Source organism: Entelurus aequoreus, linkage group LG16 (genome assembly GCF_033978785.1).
Source record: "Entelurus aequoreus isolate RoL-2023_Sb linkage group LG16, RoL_Eaeq_v1.1, whole genome shotgun sequence".
NCBI classification, from domain to species: domain Eukaryota; kingdom Metazoa; phylum Chordata; class Actinopteri; order Syngnathiformes; family Syngnathidae; genus Entelurus; species Entelurus aequoreus.
The window spans coordinates 590,001-612,500 of NC_084746.1; the positions used below are offsets into that span (position 1 = coordinate 590,001).

The 22,500-nt window shown below is 42.1% G+C and overlaps 1 protein-coding gene across 3 annotated transcripts in view; it reads left to right on the forward strand.

The window, feature by feature from the left end:
• The window catches only part of b4galt2 (UDP-Gal:betaGlcNAc beta 1,4- galactosyltransferase, polypeptide 2), a 125,056-nt gene that overhangs the window by 5,812 nt on the left and 96,744 nt on the right, over positions 1-22,500 (forward strand). For 2 of the 3 annotated variants that reach the window (XM_062023695.1, XM_062023698.1), the window contains exon 2: positions 17,094-17,821. In XM_062023695.1, coding sequence (XP_061879679.1) covers positions 17,485-17,821 — 337 coding nt within the window. In that variant the 5' untranslated portion in view covers positions 17,094-17,484. Of the gene's footprint in view, positions 1-13,797; positions 13,939-17,093; positions 17,822-22,500 lie in introns of those variants that run through there. The other variant, XM_062023697.1, reaches the window with a different exon arrangement.

Sequence of the window (22,500 nt, forward strand, 5' to 3'; positions counted from 1 at the left end):
GTCTCCACAACAGTGTGTCTGAAAGTGTGTTTGAGTGTGTCTCCACAACAGTGTGTCTGAAAGTGTGTTTGAGTGTGTCTCCACAACAGTGTGTCTGAAAGTGTGTTTGAGTGTGTCTCCACAACAGTGTGTCTGAAAGTGTGTTTGAGTGTGTCTCCACAACAGTGTGTCTGAAAGTGTGTTTGAGTGTGTCTCCACAACAGTGTGTCTGAAAGTGTGTTTGAGTGTGTCTCCACAACAGTGTGTCTGAAAGTGTGTTTGAGTGTGTCTCCACAACAGTGTGTCTGAAAGTGTGTTTGAGTGTGTCTCCACAACAGTGTGTCTGAAAGTGTGTTTGAGTGTGTCTCCACAACAGTGTGTCTGAAAGTGTGTTTGAGTGTGTGTCCACAACAGTGTGTCTGAAAGTGTGTTTGAGTGTGTGTCCACAACAGTGTGTCTGAAAGTGTGTTTGAGTGTGTCTCCACAACAGTGTGTCTGAAAGTGTGTTTGAGTGTGTCTCCACAACAGTGTGTCTGAAAGTGTGTTTGAGTGTGTCTCCACAACAGTGTGTCTGAAAGTGTGTTTGAGTGTGTCTCCACAACAGTGTGTCTGAAAGTGTGTTTGAGTGTGACTCCACAACAGTGTGTCTGAAAGTGTGTTTGAGTGTGTCTCCACAACAGCGTGTCTGAAAGTGTGTTTGAGTGTGTCTCCACAACAGTGTGTCTGAAAGTGTGTTTGAGTGTGTCACCACAACAGTGTGTCTGAAAGTGTGTTTGAGTGTGTCTCCACAACAGTGTGTCTGAAAGTGTGTTTGAGTGTGTCTCCACAACAGTGTGTCTGAAAGTGTGTTTGAGTGTGTCTCCACAACAGCGTGTCTGAAAGTGTGTTTGAGTGTGTCTCCACAACAGCGTGTCTGAAAGTGTGTTTGAGTGTGTCTCCACAACAGTGTGTCTGAAAGTGTGTTTGAGTGTGTCTCCACAACAGTGTGTCTGAAAGTGTGTTTGAGTGTGTCTCCACAACAGTGTGTCTGAAAGTGTGTTTGAGTGTGTCTCCACAACAGTGTGTCTGAAAGTGTGTTTGAGTGTGTCTCCACAACAGCGTGTCTGAAAGTGTGTTTGAGTGTGTGTCCACAACAGCGTGTCTGAAAGTGTGTTTGAGTGTGTGTCCACAACAGTGTGTCTGAAAGTGTGTTTGAGTGTGTCTCCACAACAGCGTGTCTGAAAGTGTGTTTGAGTGTGTCTCCACAACAGTGTGTCTGAAAGTGTGTTTGAGTGTGTCTCCACAACAGTGTGTCTGAAAGTGTGTTTGAGTGTGTCTCCACAACAGTGTGTCTGAAAGTGTGTTTGAGTGTGTCTCCACAACAGTGTGTCTGAAAGTGTGTTTGAGTGTGTCTCCACAACAGTGTGTCTGAAAGTGTGTTTGAGTGTGTCTCCACAACAGTGTGTCTGAAAGTGTGTTTGAGTGTGTCTCCACAACAGCGTGTCTGAAAGTGTGTTTGAGTGTGTCTCCACAACAGTGTGTCTGAAAGTGTGTTTGAGTGTGTCTCCACAACAGTGTGTCTGAAAGTGTGTTTGAGTGTGTCTCCACAACAGTGTGTCTGAAAGTGTGTTTGAGTGTGTCTCCACAACAGTGTGTCTGAAAGTGTGTTTGAGTGTGTCTCCACAACAGCGTGTCTGAAAGTCTGTTTGAGTGTGTCTCCACAACAGCGTGTCTGAAAGTGTGTTTGAGTGTGTCTCCACAACAGTGTGTCTGAAAGTGTGTTTGAGTGTGTCTCCACAACAGCGTGTCTGAAAGTCTGTTTGAGTGTGTCTCCACAACAGCGTGTCTGAAAGTGTGTTTGAGTGTGTCTCCACAACAGTGTGTCTGAAAGTGTGTTTGAGTGTGTCTCCACAACAGTGTGTCTGAAAGTGTGTTTGAGTGTGTCTCCACAACAGCGTGTCTGAAAGTGTGTTTGAGTGTGTGTCCACAACAGCGTGTCTGAAAGTGTGTTTGAGTGTGTGTCCACAACAGTGTGTCTGAAAGTGTGTTTGAGTGTGTCTCCACAACAGCGTGTATGAAAGTGTGTTTGAGTGTGTCTCCACAACAGTGTGTCTGAAAGTGTGTTTGAGTGTGTCTCCACAACAGTGTGTCTGAAAGTGTGTTTGAGTGTGTCTCCACAACAGTGTGTCTGAAAGTGTGTTTGAGTGTGTCTCCACAACAGTGTGTCTGAAAGTGTGTTTGAGTGTGTCTCCACAACAGCGTGTCTGAAAGTGTGTTTGAGTGTGTGTCCACAACAGCGTGTCTGAAAGTGTGTTTGAGTGTGTCTCCACAACAGTGTGTCTGAAAGTGTGTTTGAGTGTGTCTCCACAACAGTGTGTCTGAAAGTGTGTTTGAGTGTGTCTCCACAACAGTGTGTCTGAAAGTGTGTTTGAGTGTGTCTCCACAACAGTGTGTCTGAAAGCGTGTTTGAGTGTGTCTCCACAACAGCGTGTCTGAAAGTGTGTTTGAGTGTGTGTCCACAACAGCGTGTCTGAAAGTGTGTTTGAGTGTGTCTCCACAACAGTGTGTCTGAAAGTGTGTTTGAGTGTGTCTCCACAACAGTGTGTCTGAAAGCGTGTTTGAGTGTGTCTCCACAACAGCGTGTCTGAAAGCGTGTTTGAGTGTGTCTCCACAACAGTGTGTCTGAAAGTGTGTTTGAGTGTGTCTCCACAACAGTGTGTCTGAAAGTGTGTTTGAGTGTGTCTCCACAACAGCGTGTCTGAAAGTGTGTTTGAGTGTGTCTCCACAACAGCGTGTCTGAAAGTGTGTTTGAGTGTGTCTCCACAACAGTGTGTCTGAAAGTGTGTTTGAGTGTGTGTCCACAACAGTGTGTCTGAAAGCTGGCTGGTAAAAAGAAATAAAAAGGAGAATAGTGTGGAGTCACACTGGAATGTCCACGTTTACATTACCCACGTCTGACTTCTGCTTGGCTGCATTCCATTAAAGCTGCTAAGAGGAAATGAAAGTAGTTTTTACCAGACATTACACAGCTCTAGGTAATACTACACTCACCCTTACTCTTTGTAAATGTTGCCATCGTGAAGCCGTACGTTGTACAAACAAGTGTAAAAAGAAGTTAACTACTGCATATACTCACCATTATCATATTTTTGCATGAACCTTTTTTGTCATTATTGGCCGCGTTAACGATGTTCTTCTGAGCAGCCAGGACTGTGATGTCGTGATAACTTCCCCACATCTTTCCTCTTTGCCAACACTGATCTTTGACGACATCACACACACACAAAACACAAGAAAAGCAAAGAAAAAGCGTACTCGTAGAATTAAATAGGAGTATTTTTCCTCCTCAGAGCAGCATTCACATAAGAAAATACAAACTGCAAACTTCTATTTTCCAAAGTCTACAGTATATTGTCAGGTTCAAACATTGATGACATCTATTAAACAGACAAGAAGCAAGGAATCATACAGAGACAGAGTTCAATTTTGCTCAATGAGGAGAGACGTATTGGGCTGTACTCTTAGTTACAGTTCCAAGCTACGCTCTAAGGCAGTGGTCCCCAACCACCGGGCCGCACAAGAAATTTAAAAAAATAAAATAAAATAAATAAAATATTCAATCCACATAAAAAACACAAGATACACTTACAATTAGTGCACCAACCCACCCCATTTACACTCATTCACACAAAAGGGTTGTTTCTTTCTGTTATTAATATTCTGCTTCCTACATTATATATCAATATATATCAATACAGTCTGCAAGGGATACAGTCCGTAAGCACACATGATTGTATTTTTTATGACAAAAAAAGTAATAAAAAAGTACCCCCCCCACATGCTCCTCTATTTATTTGGGAGGTCCCTGGTTACATCACTGAGGCTGCTTCTGAAGGAAAGGGGGTCACTTCAGCAGCCCTAGTTAGACACAATACATGATTATTCAGAATGGAAATGTGCTGACACTCGTGATTTCGCCCTGTCTCTGCTTTGTCTGCGTCACGGCACTCGATGTTCGCCCTTGGCAGTCAGCAGGCCGGGTCTGGACACAAACACCGATACGACACGACTCGCAATCCAAGATTGCAAGTTGGGCCTTTGCACAGATAGAAAAGTACAACTTCAGCACAATTGATGATAACTATAGCAACGGCCTTTAAGCATAAGAGTTGTGTGATAATTTATACATCATTATTCTAACTATATACAGTCCCAGTCAAAAGTTTGGGGACACTTTCATGTTCAACAGCATGAGAAAGTGTCGTTTGATACTGTATTTCCTTCTACAAATCAAGAATGTATCAACATTTCCAACTTAATGGCTTCCTGCTTTACCACAGCCATGTTTGATTTAGTGAAACATCCTTTTTTATTGGAATTATTCTTTATTATTATTGTTATACTTCTTCTTCAGAGCATAGTAAACAAGAAGCAGGATATCACCAATAGTGACTTTTATCCTGCAGGATATTTATGTTTCATGGCCATCAGATGACCTCATTGTTTGGTGACATGACCCAGATCCTTCACAATGACGACGTGTGGCCTTTTTTTCTTTCTTTCATCCTCCCCCTCGCTCCATTGTCACCATGTCGGCTTGTAATCCTTGAGTACATCTGTACAGAGGATTGCCGTTCAAAGAAAGAACCTTCCTGAGTTTTCTCTTTTCCCCCTGCATGACACCATGATGGCTTCTCGCAGTTTTTCTTCTAATGTACAGTGGTGGTCAAAAGTGTACGTACACGTGTAAAGAACATGATGTCATGGCTGTCGTGACTTTACAATCATTTCTTATTTGTTTGTGATGTAGAGATTGGAGCACATACTTGTTGCTCACTAAAAACATTCATGAAGTTTGCTTCTTTGATGAATTTATTATGAGTCTACTGAAAATGTGAGGGTGAAAAGTATACATACAGTAATGTTAATATTTGCTTACATGTCCCTTGGCAAGTAGGGCTGCAACAACTAATCGATTAAATCGATTAAAATCAATTATAAAAATAGTTGCCGATTAATTTAGTCATCGATTCGTTGGATCTATGCTATGCGCATGCGCAGAGGCTTTTAAAAAAAAAAAAAATATATATATTTTTATTTTTTATTTTTTTTAAATAAACCTTTATTTATAAACTGCAACATTTACAAACAGCTGAGAAACAATAATCAAAATAAGTATGGTGCCAGTATGCTGTTTTTTTCCAATAAAATACTGGAAAGGATAGAAATGTAGTTTGCCTCTTTTATGTGATTATTAATCGATTAATCGAAGTAATAATCGACAGATTAATCGATTATCAAATTAATTGTTAGTTGCAGCCCTATTGGCAAGTTTACCTGCAATAAGGCTGGCCACTGGGGTGAGTTTTTCCTTGCCCGTATGTGGGCTCTGTACCGAGGATGTTGTTGTGGCTTGTGCAGCCCTTTGAGACACTTGTGATTTAGGGCTATATAAATAAAAATGTATTGATTGATTGATTGAAGGCGCTTTTGGTAGCCATCCACAAGCTTCTGCTTGACCACTTGACCACTAAATTGCTGCAGTTCAGCTAAATGTGTTGCTTTTCTGACATGGACTTGTTTCTTCAGCATTGTCCACACCTTTAAGTCAGGACTTTCTAAAACCTTCATTCTAGCCTGATTTAGCCATTCCTTGACCACTTTTGAGGTGTGTTTGGGGTCATTGTCCTGTTGGAACACCCAACAAGACCCAACCTCCGGGCTGATGATTTTAGCTTGTCCTGAACAATTTGGAGCTAATCCTCCTTTTTCATTGTCCCATTTAAAGCAGCAGTTCCTTTGGCAGCAAAGCATAATACTACCACCACCATGCTTGACGGTAGGGATGGTGTTCCTGGGATTAAAGGCCTCACCTTTTCTGCTCCAAACATATTGCTGGGTATTGTGGCCAAACAGCTCCAGCTTTTTGAACTTTCCTCCAGAAGGTCTTATCTTTGTCCATGTGGTGTCAGATGAAAGAAAACTGGAGCTGTTTGGCCACAAAAGCCAGCAATATGTTTGGAGGTCACGGATTTGATGTTGATGTCACGTCATTTCCCATGATGTGATGTCATATCACGTTGCGTCATGTCCTGTCATTAAAAAGATATAAAAACATATTTTCATGCATTAATTTACAACTTGCTAACTTGTAAGCCTTCAGCAACTTGGAGCTCCAGAGCATCAAGTCTAGCAGCGCTGATGCATAGTTGATGGAGAGCAGGAAGAGGTGTGGAACATCTGGCTAAATGTTGTCTTTCTTCCTCCATCTTCAACTGGCCTCAGTGTTGAGCTGCAACTTAGAGCATCATTTCATTGTGTTGGCGCTGCAATGAGACAAAAGGCCATCTTCCACATGAGCTGCTCTAAAAGCACAATAAAGCCTGAGGGTTCTGCTAAGAACATCTGCTAAGAACATCTGCCCAGCTCACACGGCCATAGAGAGACACGGCGCGGCTCGGTTGGTAGAGCTGCCGTGGCAGCAACCTGAGGGTTCCTGGTTTGAGCCCCCGCCATCCTAGTCACGTCTGTTGTGTCCTTGAGCAAGACACGTCACCCTTGCTCCTGATGGGTGGTTTTTAGGGCCTTGCATGGCAGCTCCCGCCATCACTGTGTGAATGTGTGAATGTGGAAATAGTGTCAAAGCGCTTTGAGTACCTTGAAGGTAGACAAATATAACTCATTTATCTATCATAACTAGGGCTGCAACAACTAATCGATTAAATCGATTAAAATCGATTTTAAACATAGTTGCCAATTAATTTAGTCATCGATTCGTTGGATCTATGCTATGCGCATGCGCAGAAGCTTTTAAAAAAAAAAAAAAAAAAAAAAAAAATGTTTTAAATATATTTTTTTAAAATAAACCTTTATTTATAAAGTGCAACATGTACAAACAGCTGAGAAACAATAATCAAAATAAGTATGGTGCCAGTATGCTGGGTTTTTTTTTCAAAAAATACTGGAAAGGATAGAAATGTAGTTTGTCTCTTTTATCCGATTATTAATCGATAAATCAAAGTAATAATCGACAGATTAATCAATTGTCAAATTAATCATTAGTTGCAGCCCTAATCATAACCCATTTGTCACCCGTGCTACTTGCTTAGGAGGTCCAATGCAAGCATCATAATGTTGACGTTTTAACATTAGCTTTATTTTCAATATTACAGTATAGAGTTGCACCAAATGATTACTTCTCGAATCAATCATGACTTCTTCCGCTCTCATTTCCTCGCAGATCCTTTGTTATTTCCTTGTGCGAGAGGAACACTTTGCTGGATCAATCCATGGCGATGTGGTCGCACAGCTGCAATGGTTGTGTTGTCACGGGTGCAAGTGGCACAAACACTTTCCCAGTGCAGTCATGCGTCCGATCTCATCCAAATGCAAGAAAATGACAATTTTTTTTCATATAAGACATTAAGGCTGCAGCTAACGACTATTTTTCTATCGATTAATCTATAGATTATTTTTTCGATTAATCGGTTAATCTGTAGATTATTTTTTCGATTAATCTATAGATTATTTTTCCTTTTACCGATTATTTTTTTATTCAAAATGAAGATGAAAAAATAAATGTAGGCCCGTTTTTTCAAAAGGCATGGCTTTTATTTACAAAAAAAAAGAAGTATGGCCACTCAGTCAACATTGACAACAACATGACTAAATATTCTGTAACAATGTAAACATTTAAAACTTTTAACATTTAACAAAATTAAAAGTAGCTTATTTGCTTTTTAATGTGCAAATATAAAAGTCAACATCCAGTGCAAATCTTAATATTCTGCAATAGTATAAGCATTTCAAAAGTAAAAGTATTGCTTATTTTGCTTTAAAATGTGCAAAAATAAAGATAAACATCCAATACAAAAAAGTGCAAAACGAAATATTCTGTAACAGTGTAAACATTTCAACAAAAGTGAAAGTATTGCTTATTTGCTAAAATGTGCAAAAATAAAGATAAACGTCCAATACAAAAAAGTGCCAATCTAAATATTCTGGAGCACTGTAAACATTAAGTATTGCTTTTAAAATGTGCAAAATAAACATCCAGTCCAACACAATAACCAATTCTACTCATTCCAGTGAGTGACTAACAGTTGTAATGAAGAAAGGTTAGCATGTCTACATGCTCTGCTTCTTTTCTTGTTTACAATATTCCCAGCAGCTGAAAATAGGCGCTCAGAAGGGGTCGATGTGGCTGGAACTGAGAGCTAATTAGCCTTCACCTCAAGCCAGGACTGCGAGTGAGCTGAGCTGCAGTTTATATTTCTAGAAGGTCAACGGGCTCATAGTGATGTAAGGAAGGGATAGTAGTTCTTTTAGAGTTGGGACACAATGGACAGAATCCGGCCAGAGAATCCTTTAATCATCTTTATTGTTGAAAGGTAGATTTAAATGTGTATGATTTTGTGTGTGAGTGTGTGTGTGTGTGTGTGTGTGTGGTCTAAACAAATAAAGAAAAGAGGAAAAATTACAATCCAATTATATACTCATTAATATGCAGCAATATACATGGATATGCATACATAATATAATATAATATAAAGGTGTGCATAACAACAACATATATACTGCATTTAACTATGTATGAACTTCCAACAAGTTTCTAAGCTTCAGAGCCATACATGGTGATTATGTGGTCTCTGTCGCCATCTAAAGGCCAAACTCCGCCATCGCAGTTGCAATGACGTTAAATAAACTACACGTGAATGTAAACGCCGTCAACGAGACTAATTATCTCTCAATCGACCCAAAAACAACTGATCTTAGCATACAATGCACCAAACATTTGCAGAAGTAGCAAGGCACGACATTCAGTTCAAATGCTGTAACAGTATGTGACAAAACTTACATTTAGTCGTCAACGCACACAAGGCTGGCTGCCACCACTGATTGAAACCGGCTATTTGACAAAGACGTGCTTTAAAGGGGAAATGACGTCACAGATTGACCTATCAACTTAAAAGCATAGGAACATTACAAAGCTGGTTAAAGGCACACAATAGGCTTTCGTACAGTGATGTTACTAGTAGTTGACTGGGAGGTGTTTATTATCATTTGGGGAGAGTCCGCTGCCTGATGCTTACCTGCTAAACACCTATCTGCTCCACGCTGACTACATGCGCTCTGAATACACACTGCTGATTGGCTGATAACGCTTTGTGTGTACCAATCAGATGCTTGTGTGGGTGGGACAATGCTGCGTGTGTACCAATCAGATGGTTGTGTGGGTGGGACAATGCTGCGTGTGTACCAATCAGATGGTTGTGTGGGTGGGACAATGCTGCGTGTGTACCAATCAGATGGTTGTGTGGGTGGGACAATGCTGCGTGTGTACCAATCAGATGGTTGTGTGGGTGTGACAATGCTGCGTGCTGAGACAGAGGCAGAAGGAGCGAAGCAGCTTGTTAACACTTTAGCAGCTAAAGTTAGCTTTAGCTTAGAAACTCGTTCGGTACATGCCCGTACCGAACCGAAAGCCCCGTACCGAAAGGGTTCAATACAAAACGCGTACCGTTACACCCCTAGCAGATACAAATGACACATTCATGTTTTTGTGTAATGATGACAACGTATGCTCGCGCTGACGATTGACTAGTTGATGGTTTCCTTTTCAAATGTTGGTTCATAGCCGTTGTGCTGCTATGATAGGCCATTCCCGCTCGACACAGTGTGCATACAACAACATTATTAGGCCGTGTATTGAAATACTCCCACACTTTTGACCACTTTTGGCATGCTTTTCCCCGTCGCTCGCACCGCTCGCATCGCTCGCATCGTCTGCTTTGATCGTCTGCTTTGCGGTCCGCCATGACGGTAGTGTGACGTAAATATGCGACGCGTCGACGCACAAAAACGGCGTCGACGTATTTACGTAACCGATGACGTCGACGTAGTCGACGTCATCGGTTCAGCCTTATAAGACATATAATGATATATTTCCTAAATGAAAAAATTAACAACATTTAAAAAATCAGCAGATAACAAAAAAGCAAAGAAGAAAAGATTCTGGGAGGATTTTGTCCTTTAGAAGGGGAAGTCCGAACATTGTGAAGGCACTTTCTCATGCACTCCAAATACTTTCTCATGCACTCCAAATCATTGAACATGTTCTATAAAGTGAGTTTTAAAATGTCATCAGAAAGCAAAGATATTGGAGTCTGTCTGCTGACCTTTCACGGGACAAACTTGGAACTTGGAATTCAACGCTTGTTCAGTACCAAGTCAAAGTGAAATGCCAGCAAAAACAAGGTGACATACAGGTAGGATCGGGGGGGGGGGGGAACCATTTACCTTCCTTTTTGTTTGCCCACAAACGTGAAGCCAAAGAGTAAAGTTGATGTAAATGAATCTCCTTATCTGTGGATTTCTATCATATTTCCTTCTTGGATGCTCGCATGGATGAGCTGCTGTTGAGTGACTTCAGGTAGACCTGAAGGACGTGACTTCAGGTACACCTGAAGGACGTGACTTCAGGTAGACCTGAAGGACGTGACTTGAGGTAGACCTGAAGGACGTGACTTGAGGTAGACCTGAAGGACGTGACTTGAGGTAGACCTGAAGGACGTGACTTCAGGTAGACCTGAAGGACGTGACTTGAGGTAGACCTGAAGGACGTGACTTGAGGTAGACCTGAAGGACGTGACTTCAGGTAGACCTGAAGGACGTGACTTGAGGTAGACCGGAAGGACGTGACTTGAGGTAGACCTGAAGGACGTGACTTGAGGTTGACCTGAAGGACGTGACTTGAGGTAGACCTGAAGGACGTGACTTGAGGTAGACCTGAAGGACGTGACTTCAGGTCGACCTGAAGGACGTGACTTCAGGTCGACCTGAAGGACGTGACTTCAGGTAGACCTGAAGGACGTGACTTCAGGTAGACCTGAAGGACGTGACTTCAGGTACACCTGAAGGACGTGACTTCAGGTACACCTGAAGGACGTGACTTCAGGTACACCTGAAGGATGTGACTTCAGGTAGACCTGAAGGACGTGACTTGAGGTAGACCGGAAGGACATGACTTCAGGTAGACCTGAAGGACGTGACTTCAGGTAGACCTGAAGGACGTGACTTGAGGTAGACCGGAAGGACGTGACTTCAGGTAGACCTAAAGGACGTGACTTCAGGTAGACCTGAAGGACGTGACTTGAGGTAGACCGGAAGGACGTGACTTGAGGTAGACCTGAAGGACGTGACTTCAGGTAGACCTGCTTTACACATTAGCTTCTTGCACGCAACACAGAAGGACATTATGACAATGTCATGTTAAAAACACAAAGCATCAAAAATAAAAACAATAACATAACTGGGAACTTACAAGTCATTTTTTTCCTTTCAAAAGGAGTGTTACATGTTAGAATTGTGATGTTTTGGGAGGACTAAGCACAGATTAAATTGATTTTATTTCATTTCAAAGGGCGGGGCTGATTTGTGATAAGAGGGTTTGACTTACAAGCTCGCCTTGAACCGCAATGTGCTGGTAAGTTGAGGTAAAGAAGGGTTAAGAATTAAAAAATAGTAGTTGCAGTGTGATGTGATCACAACAGTCTTCTTGGTGCCAACACGTCCATCGCGATCCACCAGTCCATCTTTGGGACACTACTGGTCGATTGGGAAAATATTTATCAGTATGACATCAGTGACACCACCACCCGGACAATGACCAACAAGCACGCATGTTTACCCCTGAATACGCCCGCACGCTTCTGCCTCAAATCCCGCCGCTCTCCACACTGCGGCTACACCCACTGCACGCGGCCGGGTTCTACACCCACTGCACGCGGCCGGGTTCTACACCCGCTACGCACGGCCGGGTTCTACACCCACTGCACGCGGCCGGGTTCTACACCCGCTACGCACGGCCGGGTTCTACACCCGCTCGTCTTGCAAAGGCGCATTTCTTCACATGGCCATAAATCATCACGCTGCAACAATGTATGTCTGACTGTTGCAACAAATCCATCAATTTCTAGCATCCAACATCAAACAACCTTTCCCTCAACCACGAGGCCACGACCATCCTTGTTGTGGTGATCTGTGGGGGAGGTTGGCCTGTGAGTGTGTGCTGATGACATCATCCTCACCTCTCCACGGTGGAGTGCACAGGTGAGCACAGTCAGCCTAATTGGCAGCTCACGCCAGCACTCCATCAAAGTTTGGCTGCTCAGAACTTTGACAGCAACATCACATACTAAATCTTTGGACTAAACATCACATACTAAATCATTGGACTAAACATCACATACTAAATCATTGAACTAAACATCACATACTAAATCATTGGACTAAACATCACATACTAAATCATTGGACTAAACATCACATACTAAATCATTGGACTAAACATCACATACTAAATCATTGGACTAAACATCACATACTAAATCATTGGACTAAACATCACGTACTAAATCATTGGACTAAACATCATATACTAAATCATTGGACTAAACATCACATACTAAATCATTGGACTAAACATCACATACTAAATCATTGGACTAAACATCACGTACTAAATCATTGGACTAAACATCACGTACTAAATCATTGGACTAAACATCACATACTAAATCATTGGACTAAACATCACATACTAAATCATTGGACTAAACATCACGTACTAAATCATTGGACTAAACATCACGTACTAAATCATTGGACTAAACATCACATACTAAATCATTGGACTAAACATCACATACTAAATCATTGGACTAAACATCACATACTAAATCATTGGACTAAACATCACGTACTAAATCATTGGACTAAACATCACGTACTAAATCATTGGACTAAACATCACCTACTAAATCATTGGACTAAACATCACGTACTAAATCATTGGACTAAACATCACATACTAAATAATCAAAAATGTTGACATCAGCCAATAACAACAACACAAAGCTTAGTTTTTTTAATTTTTAAAACCAACAATAAAAAGAAACACAATCATATATATATATATATATATATATATATATATATATATATATATATATATATATATATATATATATATATATATATATATATATATATATATATATATATATATATATATATATATATATATATATGAATAAATGCTCCATTTAATGGCCTCATTCCTCCCCTCCAGCAAGAGTTTTAATGAAGATCAGCCTGCAAGTTTGTGTGTAATCCTGCTGAGACAAACATCCGCAGCAGTGTACTGCTTGAAAAACAAAACAAAAACAACAACCAAGCTTCCACAGCTAAAATAACAAGCGATGGTTTCTGCAGGGATGCTCTCATTCTTGTTTTGGCAAAAGGAGGACCACTGCATTTGTCTTTGTCGTGAACAACACTTAATAAGCCCTAAAAGTTGTGCAAAGACTTCATTGGTGGATACGCTGCCTGGTTGTTTAGCTTGATATTTACATTATGGTCTATATTTATTCTACACTTTTTGTCCTGCAACTGATGTAGTTCCACTATTTAGTTCCACTAAAAACAGGTCCTAGAGGAGGAACCAGAGCAGCTCAAAATACAAACATGGACAATAATTTCACTTGCCCTGACGCGGGTCCCAGGGAACACCCTGGAGCCAGGCCTGGAGGTGGGGCTCCATGTTGGTGGACTCTAACAATCACTTTGGCAACAACAGTCAGACCTGTAGAGGCATAATCGGGAGGATCTGAACCCTGCTGTGTTTTCTTACTGGACTGCTGTGCTCGTCACAGATTGTCAATAACAAACACCATGTTCAAACATAAGTGTGTCCACGTGTGCACCTGGCACCTTGACACCATGGGTCGCAGTTCAATGATCAACTTTGTGGTTGCGTTGTCAGGCTGTCTTTGTTGCCAAGGATCAGCAACATTGCTTGGACATTAGGGATGGTGTCCCTGGGTTGGCAGACCAGAGTGGTGGTTCCTTGTTTTAAGAAGTGGGACCAGAGGGTGTTCCAATTATCGTGGCATCACACTCCTCAGCCTTCCAGCAAAGGTATATTCAGGTGTACTGGAGAGGAGGCTACGCCGGATAGTCGGACCTTGGAAACAGAAGGAGCAGTGTGGTTTTTATCCTGGTCGTTGAACTGTGGACCAGCTCTATATACTCTCGGCATGGTACTTGAGGGTGAATGAGAGTTCACCTAACCAATCTACATGTGTTTTGTGGACTTGAAGAAGGCTTTTGACCGTGTCTTTCGGGAAGTGGGAAAAAGTCCTGTGGGGAATACTCCAGGAATATGAAGTATTGGATGGCCTGATTGTGGCGGTTTCCGCTCCCCGCTTGGTCTGCATTGCTGGCTGTTAGTCACCCTTTTCCAGTGCGGGCTGCCCTTTCTCACCAATTCTGTTCATAACTTCAGCATTTTATGGTGCAGGCACAGTGTTGAGGGGATGACTTGCTGGTTGCAGGACTAGGTCTCTGCTTTTCGAAAATGATGTGGTCCTGCTGGCTTCATCGCGCCATGATCTTAGCGCTCATGGAATCGGTTCTCAGCCGAGTTTAAAGAGACTGAAATAAGGATCATATAGTCAAAGTTTGAGTCTATGGTTTCTTGCCTGGAAAAGGTAAGGGTGCCATCTCCAGGTTTGGGACAAGATTTTAGTGTGAAAGCTTAGCATAAGGAATCAAATAAGTAGACAACGTAACTTGTTGCATAGCAGCAAATAAGACAGCCAGACAGTGTGTGGGGAAAGACAAGAATATGAAGCCCTCTGATTAGTGCCCAGGAGCAGGTGAGCATCCTGAACACTAATCAGAGGCAGGTGAAACTAATCAGCACCCATGGAAACCAAAACACAAACCCAGTGTTGCTGAAAACAAAACTGAGGGAGTCAAACTAACAGAACAAACCGGATCGTAACAAATACTTCTTTTTCAAGACTTGTTTCTAGACAAAATGTCTTCTTCTTGTTTAGCACTTCTTTCCTACTTAGATAACACATTTATGTTTTAGTGGGTGGCAACCGAATATACATTGTTCTTTTTTGTTTACCTTGAAAAAAAAAACTTATACTCAGAGTCAAGTGATTAAAACTAAACATTGATTTTCCTCAAAGTGAGCTTTTCCTCCTGTCACTCACTCTGACTTTGACTCTGTTTTTAAAGCACATACTTACATTTCGAAGCACCTTATCTTCCAAACTAGCGTTAGCATTTTAATGGCCACAGCAGTCTATCTTAATCTCTCTGGGTTTATTTTTCCTTACTCCCATTGATCGCAACATAAACGGCGCCCTGAGCAAAATAACTTGCAGGGCACTTTATTCGTTCCCAAATGCATTTCAAGTCGCTCGGCTGTTAAAGTTGACGTCTGTGTCACACCGGACCGTGTGGACTCACCATTTGTCTGTCTCTGTTGACCATTTCCACTACTTCTCTCTCAGAACACCACAAAAGATGCAGCGATGTACCTACAATACTCACAATTGGCACATTTGGAAATGAACAAACATGCTAGCATTAGCTTATGCTGTTGCTTTTGACTTAGCTCTGTATGGCGCAGTACTCTGCTCCAAAGTCTCTACTCTTCTCCAAAGTCTCTACTCTGCTCCAAAGTCTCTACTCTTCTCCAAAGTCTCTACTCTGCTCCAAAGTCTCTACTCTTCTCCAAAGTCTCTACTCTTCTCCAAAGTCTCTACTCTTCTCCAAAGTCTCTACTCTGCTCCAAAGTCTCTACTCTTCTCCAAAGTCTCTACTCTTCTCCAAAGTCTCTACTCTGCTCCAAAGTCTCTACTCTTCTCCAAAGTCTCTACTCTGCTCCAAAGTGTCTACTCTTCTCCAAAGTCTCTACTCTGCTCCAAAGTCTCTACTCTTCTCCAAAGTCTCTACTCTTCTCCAAAGTCTCTACTCTGCTCCAAAGTCTCTACTCTTCTCCAAAGTCTCTACTCTGCTCCAAAGTCTCTACTCTTCTCCAAAGTCTCTACTCTGCTCCAAAGTCTCTACTCTGCTCCAAAGTCTCTACTCTGCTCCAAAGTCTCTACTCTGCTCTAAAGTCTCTACTCTGCTCCAAAGTCTCTACTCTTCTCCAAAGTCTCTACTCTGCTCCAAAGTCTCTACTCTGCTCCAAAGTCTCTACTCTGCTCTAAAGTCTCTACTCTGCTCTAAAGTCTCTACTCTGCTCCAAAGTCTCTACTCTTCTCCAAAGTCTCTACTCTGCTCCAAAGTCTCTACTCTGCTCCAAAGTCTCTACTCTGCTTCAAATCTCTTGGATAAAATGTGTCTCCCATTAAGACATAATGTCAGAATTGTTGGTGTGTCTCATTCCAACTGCAATGGGTTTTTCTTGGAAAAACTGAGCAGTCCAAACTGGTTGGAGTCAGTACTGTCCATAATAATGGGCCTGCTGCAATGCCAGCGCCCATTCACATGCTGCTAAGGAGCAGTGAATGGGCGCTAGCAATGCAAGCAGCCCATATTATTATTGCTCATACTTCTAACTTTATTATAGTTCCGCACATTTCTCTTATGCTTAATACAAGACGAACCGGCCAACGAACCCCCACATATGTTATACCGTCAGAAAGGTGTTGGCAACGGGGGTACTTTAAGTTGGGAACATTTCGTGTTAACATGGCGACGCTCTTCCAAAAACTAATCGCTACGGGCCCATTGAATAGATACGCAACCGTTAGAGAGTCATTTAACTTGGTATGTGACACAAGCTAACTGTTAGCATGCTAACATTAGCATGCTAACTTTTTGAGCTAGTTTTGCAACCATTTACACCAGAGTCATATAACTTGGTATGTGATATTTGTTAATTGTTAGCATGCAAACGATGGCATGCTGGTAATCTAATTTTAGCATGCTAAGTTTTTCTATCTAATTTTACACTTTTTTCTCTATTTTCGCAGCCATAAACCTTTGAGTCATACAACTTGGTGTATGAAACATGCTAACTGTTGTCATGCTAACATTTGCACACATGCTTAACGTTTTAGGCTAGCTCTGTAGCTTATGCTGTACAGTTACACATAAAACTCTCGGATTGGGACACTCGGCACCATCTTCAAAGTACGGCGGCTTCCGGCGACCCCCAGCCAGAGGTCCAGGGCACAGATAGCTGGCCCATCAACATTTCGGCAGGAATTTTCTAGTTTCAATTAATATTGCAACCCTTTTGACTGTCTCTCTATTCCTTTGTTCAGGTGCCTGAGGCGACCCTCCAGGAGGTTGGCGTTATCAGTAAGACCTCAGGCGGCGCTGGGATGACTTGTCACTGAGACCCGGCAGGGACGTTTTTTGTCCTACTGAATGGCGCAGTGGAGCTTGAGCGCATGTCGCGTTGCCTTACAGCTGAGATAACACTCATCGTTCCACAAGTGCAGTTTGGACCAAGTACCATCTGGGATCAATGCATATCCAATAGTTTGAGGTCCTTGGACATGCAGAGACACATCAGGACAAACCTGGAGCCCCATCAGTGACTCCATGACCTCTGGTGAACTACATATTCTAGTTGAAGTGGATACCTACCACAGGACTGACAGGATGAGCGCGTGGTCGTAGCTGGTCGCGCGCCGCTCATCGTCCTCGGCCATGACCCGGCTGATGTTGGGCCGGACTCTGGAGCGCATCTGTAAAGGTGTTCTGCTGCTCTGCTTGCTCCACTTCCTCATCATGATGATCCTATACTTCGATGTCTACTCGCAGCGCTTCGACCTCTTCAGCCGCTTTAACAACGGACGTAACAGTTCCCGGAATAATGCCAGCACCGGACATCATTTTTACTACTACAACATATCGAGGCCCAACACCACCTTAGCAAACTTCCTGGCCGCGGGCGAGCAGGCGAGGTCGAGCGTGCGGCCAGAGCCCAATCAGGCGCCTTCACCCAAGCCCTTGCCGCCGTGTCCTGAGAACCCTCCTGGCCTTGGTGAGTCGGACTGTCCAACAATTGTGTTTAAAGGTGTTATAGCATTATTTTTGAGAATAGGATAGGTCTTTATTGTCGTTGCACAAGTACAACAAAACTTTGTTTTCAGCACAGACACGTTGAAGATGAGACAAACAAACAGTGTACAGGGTTACAGAACAGCAACGCTGATGGGTCGCCACAAGGCGCCCCGTAAAAGATGGGAAAAAGGCAAATGCTGGGGAAGGATGAGTAAAAAAATACAATCTAGACTGGGCTCCTAAGGGGGCCAAGTCTGGAGTGGGAAAACACCTCCATAGCAAAGCACATATCCATATTACAACGTACATCTCCAGATATCTAGCAACAGAGGGGAGGGAGTGCGGGGCCATGGTGGTTGGCCGCAGCTCTCAGGCGCTGACCATCCTTCCATCACCCCTATGGGATTTGCGTCGAGGGCGTTGGATTGGGGGGGTGGGGTATGTATGTGTGTGGCGTATATTTTTGCGGATGCATGTGTGTGTGTAAGCCTGCAGTGTGTGTCTGTTCCGCGGCCTTGATGTCGTGCAGCCGCCAGTCAGTCCAAAGTCAACAACAACAGGTGTGTGTCCATGAGAGACCAGAAGGGAGTTTGTTGTGTCTTTGCCGCACGGTCCTTCGGGAGAGTCCAAGTCAGGGAAACAATCCAAGTTCGAATGTTTTGTATGCGCGTGAAAATAACGTTTGCTTTTCACTCTAAATTGTCTATGACTGGTCCTCGAAATCCTGCGGGGCAGACAGTCGGATGTGGTTTAAATCACAAGAGTGTCCACAGTTATTTTCCACATTTAAAACACTTCCCTGTGGTCGACATTTTAATGTTATTTATGTTTAAAAAAACTTTTTCAAGCCACTTTCTGACAGCTTCTTAGAATGCGCCGTTTTGTAGGCGGGTCTTATTTACTGCCTCCACTTAAGACTGCGTCTTCTCCCGCCCACTTTGTTGTACTTTTTAGTGCCTCAGTCTACTATTCCGTATTTTCTGGACTATAAGGCGCACTTAAAATCCTTTTTTTCCCCTCAAAACTCGACAGTGCGCCTTATAAATACTTGCCAACCCTCCCGGATTTTCCAGGAGACTCAGCGCCTCTCCCGAAAACCTCCCGGAAGAAATTTTCTCCCGAAAATCTCCCGGAATTCAGCCGGAGCTGGAGGCCACGCCCCCTCCAGCTCAATGCGGACCTGAGTGAGGACAGCTTGTTTTCACGTCCGCTTTCCCACGATATAAACAGCGTGCCTGCCCAATCACGTTATAACTGTAGAATGATGGAGGACGAGTTCTTGGTTTCTTATGTGGGTTTATTGTTAGGCAGTTTCATTAACGTCCTCCCAGCGCGGTAACAACAGACAACAACACACGTCACGTTTAGTCTACCGTAAAGCAGTTTGTCTGCCGTAAACAGCAATGTTGTGACACTCTTAAACAGGACAATACTGCCATCTACTGGATAGCCTCCAGAACACTGAAATTCAAGTATTTATTTTATTTATATGTATAATAAAATAAATATATATATATATAGCTAGAATTCACTGAAAGTCAAGTATTTCATACATATATACATATATATATATATATATATATATATATATATATATATATATATATATATATATATATATATATATATATATATATATATATATATATATGAAATATATATGAAATACTCGAGTTGGTGAATTCTAGCTGTAAATATACTCCTCCCCTCTTAACCACGCCCCCCTCCCCCAACCACACCCCCGCCCCACCCCGACCACGCCCCACCCCACCCACCACCCCCCCACCTCCCGGAATCGGAGGTCTCAAGATTGGCAAGTATGGCCTTATAACCCGGAATGATTGTGGTTTTGCTTACCGACCTCTAAGCAATTTTATTTGGTACATGGTGTAATGATAAGTGTGACCAGTAGATGGCAGTCAAACATAAGAGATACATGTAGACTGCACTATGATGGCAATATGACTCAAGTAAACAACACCAACATTTTATATGTTCCATTGAAAATATAGAACATTACACACGGCGCTCAAACATCTATCAAAATGTTTTAGTAGGACTTTGGTAAGCTATGAAGCCACACCACTTGATGGATTGTACTGTGCTTCAACATAGGAGTATTATTATGGTGTGTGTATAAGGTAAGACATATTATCTGCTGTTTTGTTTCGCAATATTATGCAAAAGCGACTTTTCTTACCTTCTGTTACCTGCTGATCTGTATTTGGGATCTGCATTAATCCTGAAAAATTGTGCGTGTGCGCCTTCTTCCACTCCCGTCCTTCCACGCTACACCGCTACAGCAAAGATGACGGGGAGAAGACGCTGTCAAAGTGGAGGCACGTAAATAAGACCACCCACAAAACGTGAGCTTTTTGACGACAGCGCGGACCACCTCTGAGTACATTTTTACCATATTATGGATATTTTGCTGACGGGTTTCCCAATTTGTGACATCACCAATTGAGCACATTCCAAACAGCTTGTTTGGCGGTAGTAGAAAGGAAGGCAAGATTATATTAGAAATATCTCCGCAATGCTTCCACGCTTTGATTTAACATTTTTGGGACTTATATAGGTAGCAATAGGTAAGAAAAGTTGAAGAGCAGCATCTCCTCATCCGTGGCTCACTAGTGCAACAACAACGCCCGAAATGTGTCCCGTGACCGGAACTCTCTAATAAGTAAAGTTCCTTGGGTGAATAATGTTAAGTCACTACACCGGTATGTTTTAGTGCTTTCATGGTGAGTTTACTGACAGATATAAGTAAGAACTTTACACTACTTTATATTACAAATGGCAACATTAATGTCACATAACAAGAAGATAGAGAAAAAGAAGAAGCTTATCCACTACAAACTACAAAGGCGGACGCACACAATTTTTCAGGTTTTATGCAGATCCCAAATACAGATCAGCAGGTAAGAGAAGTTGTTTTTGCATAACATTGTGAAACAAAACAGCAGATAATATGTCTTACCTTATACACACAGCATAATAATACTCCTATGTTGAAGCACAGTACAATCCATCAAGTGGTGTGGCTTCAGAGCTTACCAAAGTCCTACTCAAACATTTTGATAGATTTTTGGGCGCCGTGTGTAATGTTCTATATTTTCATTTGAACATTAAACATGTTGGTGTTGTTTACTTGAGTCTAGGGCTGCAACCAACAACTAATTTGATAATCGGTTAATCTGTCGATTATTACTTCGATTAATAATCGGATAAAAGAGACAAACTACATTTCTATCCTTTCCAGTATTCTATTGGGAAAAACCCCAGCATACTGGCACCATACTTATTCTGATTATTGTTTCTCAGCTGTTTGTAAATGTTGCAGTTTATAAATAAAGGTTTATAAAAAAATAAAATAAAATAAGTAGCCTCTGCGCATGCGCATAGCATAGATCCAACGAATCGATGACTAAATTAATCGGCAACTATTTTTATAATCGATTTAATCGATTAGTTGTTGCAGCCCTACTTGAGTCATATTGCAGTCTACACGTATCTCTTATGTGTGACTGCCATCTACTGGTCACACTTATCATTTCACCATGTACCAAATAAAATTGCTTTGAGGTCGGTAAGCAAAACCAGAATTATAGCGTACATTAGGGCGCACCGGGTAATGAGGCGCACTGTCGAGTTTTGAGGGAAAACGAGGATTTTAAGTGCGCCTTATAGTCTGGAAAATAAGGTATAAATAACAGCCCTTTGAGACACTTGTGATTTAGGGCTATATAAATAAACATTGATTGATTGATTGATTGATTGATCATTCGTAACCAAAGCCAAAAGTGTTTTGTGTTCATTATTTTCTCATTTGGTGGAGAGCTTTGTTACTTCCACCAGCAGACAGACGAAGCTGTCAGGTACACTACCGTTCAAAAGTTTGGGGTCACCCAAACAATTTAGTGTTCAAGCCTTCATTTCTAAGAACAAGAATAGACTGTGGAGTTTCAGATGAAAGTTCTCTTTTTCTGGCCATTTTGAGCGTTTAATTGAGCCCACAAATGTGATGCTCCAGAAAGTCAATGTGCTCAAAGGAAGGTCAGTTTTGTAGCTTCTGTAACGAGCTAAAGTGTTTTCAGATGTGTGAACATGATTGCACAAGGGTTTTCTAATCATCAATTAGCCTTCTGAGCCAATGAGCAAACACATTGTACCATTAGAACACTGGAGTGATAGTTGCTGGAAATGGGCCTCTATACACCTATGTAGATATTGCACCAAAAAGCAGACATTTGCAGCTAGAATAGTCATTTACCACATTAGCAATGTATAGAGTGTATTTCTGTAAAGTTAAGACTAGTTTAAAGTTATCTTCATTGAAAAGTACAGTGCTTTTCCTTCAAAAATAAGGACATTTACACGCTAGTGTAGCTCAGATGGCCTGAAGCTGAAGACTTAACTCAACATCTTGGTGGGCTTTTCATGCTTCTGTCTGCCTTTTTGTCTGTGATGGACATGGAGGTGGAGATGCAGGTGGAGGTGGAGGTGGAGGTGGAGATGGAGGTGGAGGTGGAGGTGGAGATGGAGGTGGAGGTGGAGGTGGAGGTGGAGGTGGAGATGGAGAGGCTGCTAGGATCATTCTGCTGAGTGGAGGCCTCACGGGTACATGAGCTGTTTCTCAGTGCACACCTGAATATCACA